This window comes from Mandrillus leucophaeus, unplaced genomic scaffold, assembly GCF_000951045.1.
Source record: "Mandrillus leucophaeus isolate KB7577 unplaced genomic scaffold, Mleu.le_1.0 Scaffold153, whole genome shotgun sequence".
Classification (NCBI taxonomy): domain Eukaryota; kingdom Metazoa; phylum Chordata; class Mammalia; order Primates; family Cercopithecidae; genus Mandrillus; species Mandrillus leucophaeus.
The window spans coordinates 2,064,190-2,070,375 of NW_012101510.1; the positions used below are offsets into that span (position 1 = coordinate 2,064,190).

The 6,186-nt window shown below is 51.3% G+C and overlaps 1 protein-coding gene across 6 annotated transcripts in view; it reads right to left on the minus strand.

Annotated features, from left to right (window-relative positions):
• Positions 1–6,186, minus strand: part of TOM1L2 (target of myb1-like 2 (chicken)) — a 158,616-nt gene that overhangs the window by 17,488 nt on the left and 134,942 nt on the right. For all 6 annotated transcript variants that reach the window (XM_011975272.1, XM_011975270.1, XM_011975271.1 and 3 more), the window contains 2 exons: positions 4,268–4,385; positions 3,038–3,113 (listed from right to left, as the gene is read on the minus strand). In XM_011975272.1, coding sequence (XP_011830662.1) covers positions 3,038–3,113; positions 4,268–4,385 — 194 coding nt within the window. The remainder of the gene's footprint in view (positions 1–3,037; positions 3,114–4,267; positions 4,386–6,186) is intronic.

Genomic DNA, 6,186 nt, shown 5'->3' on the forward strand with positions numbered 1-6,186 from the left:
TTTTCCGAGATGGAGTCTCGCTCTGTCCGCCCAGCGTGGAGTGCAGTGGTGCGATCTCAGCTCACTGCGACTTCCGCCTCCTGGATTCAAGCAATTCTCTGCCTCAGCCTCCCAAGTGGCTGGGATTACAGGTGCCCGCCACCACACCTGGCTAATTTTTTTTTTTTTTGAGACAGAGTCTAGCTCTGACGCCAGGCTGGAGTGCAGTGGCACAATCTCAGCTCACTGCAACCTCTGCCTCCCAGGTTCAAGAGAGTCTCCTGCCTCAGTCTCCCAAGTAGCTGGGATTACAGGCACATGCTGCCACACCCAGCTAATTTTTGTATTTTTAGTAGAGACGGGGTTTCACCATGTTGGCCAGGATAGTCTTGATCTCCTGACCTTGTGATCCACCCACCTCAGCCTCTCAAAGTGCTGAGATTACAGGCATGAGCCACTGTGCCCAGCCCTGATTTTTGTATTTTTATTAGAGACAGGGTTTCACCATCTTGGCCAGGCTGGTCTTCAGCTCCCACCTCAGCCTCCCAAAGTGCTGGGATTACAGGTGTGAGCCACTGCGCCCAGCCCTGGGATGACCTTTTCTTGACTGACTTGGTTGGATTTGATTTGTGGAGGTGTGGCTACATAAGTTTCTTCCCTTTATTTATTTATTTATTTATTTATTTATTTTATTTTTGAGATGGAGTTTCACTCTTCTTGCCCGGGCTGGAGTGCAATGGCATGATCTCAGCTCACCGCAACCTCCGCCTCCCGGGTTCAAGCAATTCTCCTGCCTCAGCCTCCTGAGTAGCTGGGATTACAGGCATGCGCCACCATGCCCAGCTAATTTTGTATTTTTAGTAGAGATGGGGTTTCTCCATGTTGGTCAGGCTGGTCTCGAACTCCCAACCTCAGGTGATCTGCCCGCCTCAGCCTCCCAAACTGCTGGGATTACAGGCATGAGCCACCGCGCCCAGCCTTCCCCTTTTCTATTGTGTTCTTAAGTTCTCCCTTGGCCTTGTTTTCATTTCTAGGTCAGTATGGCTTGGGATGGGACAAGGTAACCTGAAATGCTGCGGGTGGGCAAGAATATGTGTAGACACACACAGCCCACATGCTCTGCTGCCCTGTATTGCTGAGGCTGTGGCCATGGCATCACCCCATTGAGCAGTAAACATGAAAAGCAATCTGATGGCTGGGTGCAGTGGCTCACACCTGTAATCCTAGCACTTTGGGAGGCCAAGACAGGCGGAGTGCCTGAGGTCAGGAGTTCAAGACCAGCCTGGCCAACATAGTGAAAACCTGTCTCTACTAAACATAATTAGCCGGGTGTAGTGGTGGGCACCTGTAATACCAGCTACTCAAGAGGTTAAGGCAGGAGAATAGCTTGAACCTGGAAGATGAAGGCTGCAGTGAGCCAAGATCATGTCACTGCACTCCAGCCTGGGCGATAGAGCGAGACTCCATCTCAAAAAAAAAAAAAAAAAGCAATCTGTCTACCACTGGGTGGAAAACCTGCTGGAGTCATTGGGACCTTTGAAAACGGGGAGCTAGTCCAAGCCACACACGCAAAGGGCGAAGGGCAGGAAGTCACTCACATCTCCTGGGCTCAGACCCAGGCCTGGGCACCGATAATGGCAGGGGTGCAGCAGGACACGCCCTGGCATGGACAAAGCAGGCCCTGGAGCCAGAGTGAGGGACAAATGAGGTCAGTCTCGTAGGGACACAACAGGGCTGCTCCCAGTGCAAGCCAGGGTTGGCCAGCACAAGGGGATGTCCTCACCAGGCAGTATCCTGGTAGGCCCCTAGCTGGGCTCTCTAATGCCCACCCTGGGGGCAGGTGGGAGGACATTCTAAGTAATGGGAGAATCAGAGCCATGAGCACTGCATTGATTTTGGGTGTCCCAGTCTCAGGGGTTCAGGTGGCACTGCCCACTCCTGTGGAAAAGCAGGGCACTGAGGACCCAAGGCAGCCAGCTGACTCTTCTGCGCCCTCTGGTGACCAGTGCAGAGGGATGCATGCCCTCAGATCCACCAGGCAAAGGCCAGCATGGATGAGGGAGTCCCTTCCCCCAAGAAGGAGCATCCCCTGGAAACCAGCACTGCTGCCTGCCTGGGTTCACTGGACAAGGACTTTAGAAGGCTAAAAATTGGTACCCAGGAAGCAAACAGCCCTTTGCAAATCTTCCTGTCCAGTGGACAGATGATCACTGCCCTCTCTAGCCCAGCTGGGGGACCCAGACAGGACTTCCAGCTGTTGTGGGCAGCTATTCCAAGGGCCCTCCTCCTCCCTGCCCCTGCAAACAGACATGCATCCATACGCATTTCTTAGTTAGGCAAAAAGAAAAATATCATGAGAAGCATTAAGACACACATCCTTTCCCCTTTAGTAATCTGAAATTGTACAGAAAGCATGGCTATGTTTTGGGGGGCCCAAACACATACCATTCCCTCCACTTCACTGTGCTGCACCCCCTCACCGCCACAGAACACCGTCCCAGCCACCACCCAACTATGCCAGCTCTGTAAACAAACGCTGGCTCTCGAGTGCCTTCTAATGGGGTTGGTACTGCTCTGCTAGGCCAGCAGCAAATGGCCATCAGAGATGTGGCCCGGGTCAGCATTGTCCCTCCTGGTGCAGGCCATGGTTTTATCAGGGCACTGACCACCACCCTGGGACACTGTAACAGGTGACCATAGGAGACTTGTGCCTGGAGAACTTGGGGCCACTGTGGTAGGACGAGCAGGTGTTCTGGAGCTGGACACTCCTAGGATTCGAACCCTGGCTTGCTGTCTGCTCTCTGGGTGTCTCAGCCTGTCTCCCACCTCCCTGGGACTGTTTCCTCCTGGGTGAATTGGGAATTTCATGTGTGGCATCACCTCACAGGGTGAGGTGAAGACTCAATGAGGCACTACCTGGGTTCCACGGGTCTCTCCCCTGGGGTGTATCTGCCCCCTGTGCAAGCCAGTTTCTGCTGAATTACCCAGCCAGCTTTGCCAAACCACCTGGCTTTCCCTCCAGAAGACTCCAGGCAAAAACACAGGGTTAAAGACCTACCCCTTCTGAGCTCTGTTTTCGACTGTCTAGGGCAGAAGCAAGTCCTCCAACAGCCTGAGGATCCTCATAGGTTACCCTGGAGATGAAGAAGCAGCACGAGCAGAGTTAATTTTCCTCCAGTGGTCATGGAGGGCTTGTAATCACTTCTGTCCTATGGTCTTCCTCAGATGTCCTTGGAAAAACATTTCCTGAGACCTTGACATTGAGCAGAGGCTAAGGGCTCATGTTGTCTGTCTCCCTGCAGTGGATGCTAGGAGGCCTGGGTCCTAGCTCAGGCTGAGCCACTAATCTCTGCGATCTTAGATTTTGTGCACCTAAATATCCCTGTCTTGAGTAACAATACTGAGCATCTCTGAAGCTCAATGTCAGGGTGTCCAAAGTGCCCTAATACTCCTCAAAGGGAAGACCAGATAAACACAAAGTAACATTAATTCTTATTTTAAAAGCAGCAGCCTCAGTGGCATTTGACAGGGAAGGTAGTCTCTGGGACCTGGGACTGTCACTGATTAGGGGAGGTCTTCCTCCACTCCCTGACTCCTTTAGCTATATCTGTTTTACAAGCAACTTTCGCTGGTGAAAGGTACATGGGACCTTGGGTTTTTGCTTACCCCGCTGAGTCCCAAGCAGGACTCAGGGTGCTGAGTGCACCAAGATGCTGGGTCCCTGGGAAAGGTGGGAAAGAGTGTGTCTCACCCGCCTTTAGGCTGAACAGAAAGCTCAAAACATGTACAGCACCTCCCTGAGATACAGGGGATTCTCTCTTTTGGAATCAACTCCCTGAATTCCAGATGGCTGATCCTAGCCAGAGCTGCTATCAGAGGAGCCTCTGCCCTGACCACTTATTTTAGTCAGGAAAATCTTGCTGTAAGGAATGGGTTCACCCTGCATGGCTGCACCCTCCTGCTTCCAAGCTTCTCCTGTGGATGAGGGGTGGTGTCTGCAGCAGCAGCAGCATAGGGAAGAAAGAGAAAAGCGGTCTCTTACAACTGACAGGAGAAATCCTAGTCCAACCAACCCCAAGGGCAGGAGAGTTTGTGTGGGGGGAGGGGGCAGTGGGCAGTTGGTGTTAATTCAGTATCTGCATCTAATGCCGAGTCCTTACAGCCATGCTTTAAAGTTCCTGGCAGTCCTGGACATGGTAAATAAATGACTTTTTGTGCTGGCCTGTGACCAGGCATGGGTCAATCCCCCCAATATCTTTAGAAAGCCACAAGAAGGGGCCCCACATACGTCTTGCGCTGCTCAGCCAAGGAGTTTCCTCTCGTCTGGGCAAACATGTCAAAGCTGTCACGGGGATTACATTGCTGGAGTGAACTGAGGGTGCCACTGACGCTCTCTGTCCCCAAGTCTGTGGCAACAAAACAAATGGGTGGCAGATGAGAACAAAATGTAGACTGTAGACCTGATGAAGGGCCCGTGAGCTAGGACGCCAGCCAGGCAGGTTTAGGGTTCATGGGGAGGGTAGGGCGGGACTTTTCCTTGGTACTCCCAGTGCACCACATGCCGGAGGAGCCAGGGTGGGCCAGATGGGGGACGGGACAGCCACTGCCCCCCCAAACTGCTCAAGGAGGCAAAAGGGTCATAACAAAAGGGAGACTGCTGGGGTGACAAGGCAGGGACTGGAGCCAGTGCACCTGCAGATTTTCCATAATGCCCTTCTCGTTTGGGCTCCTCATTAACTCAATCACAATGTCCAAGGACCTGGGACATCTATTTATTCAGCAAATATTTCTTACGCACCCACCATGTTCAGAGCTAGATCTTGAGTAGACCAAATTGAATCTGATACGGTCCTCAGCTTCAAGAAGTTCAGAGTGGGTGAGAGACAAGCCACAGCAGTGCTTGGCTTGAGACATCAGGAAAGACTCAAAACCAACACAAGAGGGGGTCTGTAAGGATAAGGGGGAGGATGCTATGGGGAGAAGGGGAAAGGCAGATAGAAAGGCACAGGGTTTGGAGGCCAGGTTGTGTGAAGTGAACAGTGCTCGCAGGAAGAGATTTGTGGAGGAAGTGGCTGGTAATATCTCAAATGCCAAGTAAAGGAGTGGGTGGGAAGACACTAGACTTTTTTTTTTTTTTTTTTTTTAAAGAGACAGAGTCTTACTCTCTTGGCATGATCATGGCTCACTATAGCCTTGACCTCCCAGGCTCAAGTGATCCTCCCACCTTGGCCTCCCAAGTAGCTAGGACTAGAGGCATGTGCCACCGTGCCCAGCTGTTTTAAAATTATTTTGTAGAGACAAGGTCTCGTTATGTTGCCCAGGCTGGTCTCAAACACCTGGTCTCAAGTGATCTTCCCACCTCGGCCTCCCAAAGTGATGGGATTGCAAGTGTGAGCCACCACCCCTGGCGGACACTACACATTTTTTTTTTTTTTGAGACAGGGTCTCACTGTGGGTGCCCAGGCTGGAGTGCAGTGGCACGATCTCAGCTCACTGCAGCCTCGACCTCCTAGGCTCAGTAGATTCTCCCACTGCAGCCTCCTGAGTACCTGGGACTACAGGTGTGTGCCACCACTCCCAGATAATTTTTTGTATTTTTAGTAGAGATGAGGTTTTGCTATGTTGCCCAGGCTGGTCTTGAACTCCTGGACTCAAGCAATCTGCCCGCCTTGGCTACCCAGAGTGCTGGGATTATAGGCGTGAGCCACTATGCCTGGCCTACTAGACCTTTTTTAAGAAGAGAGGTAGCAGAATCCAATTTGAATTTTTTTTTTTTTTTTTTTTGAGATGGCATCTTGCTCTGTTGCCCAGGCTGGAGTGAAGTGGCACGATCTTGGCTCACTGCAATTTTTAGTAGAGATGGGGTTTTGCCATGTTGGCCAGGCTGGTCTCGAACTCCTGACTTCAGGTGATCCACCCGCCTCGGCCTCCCAAAGTGCTGAGATTACAGGCATGACAATTTGAATTTTAAGTATTAAATCTGGCCATCATGTATGCTGGACTGACCGAAGGCAGAGACATCTGTTCCGATACAGAAATAGTGGCTACAAATATATGAAATATTGAGAAGCTAGAATTACAGCAACTCATAGCCACTAGAAGTTTAACTCAAGTCAAATGAAAGGAAGGTAGACAGAGAAATTTTTTTTTTTTTTTTTTTTTTGAGACGAAGTCTTGCTCTGTCACCCAGGCTGGAGTGCAGTGGCC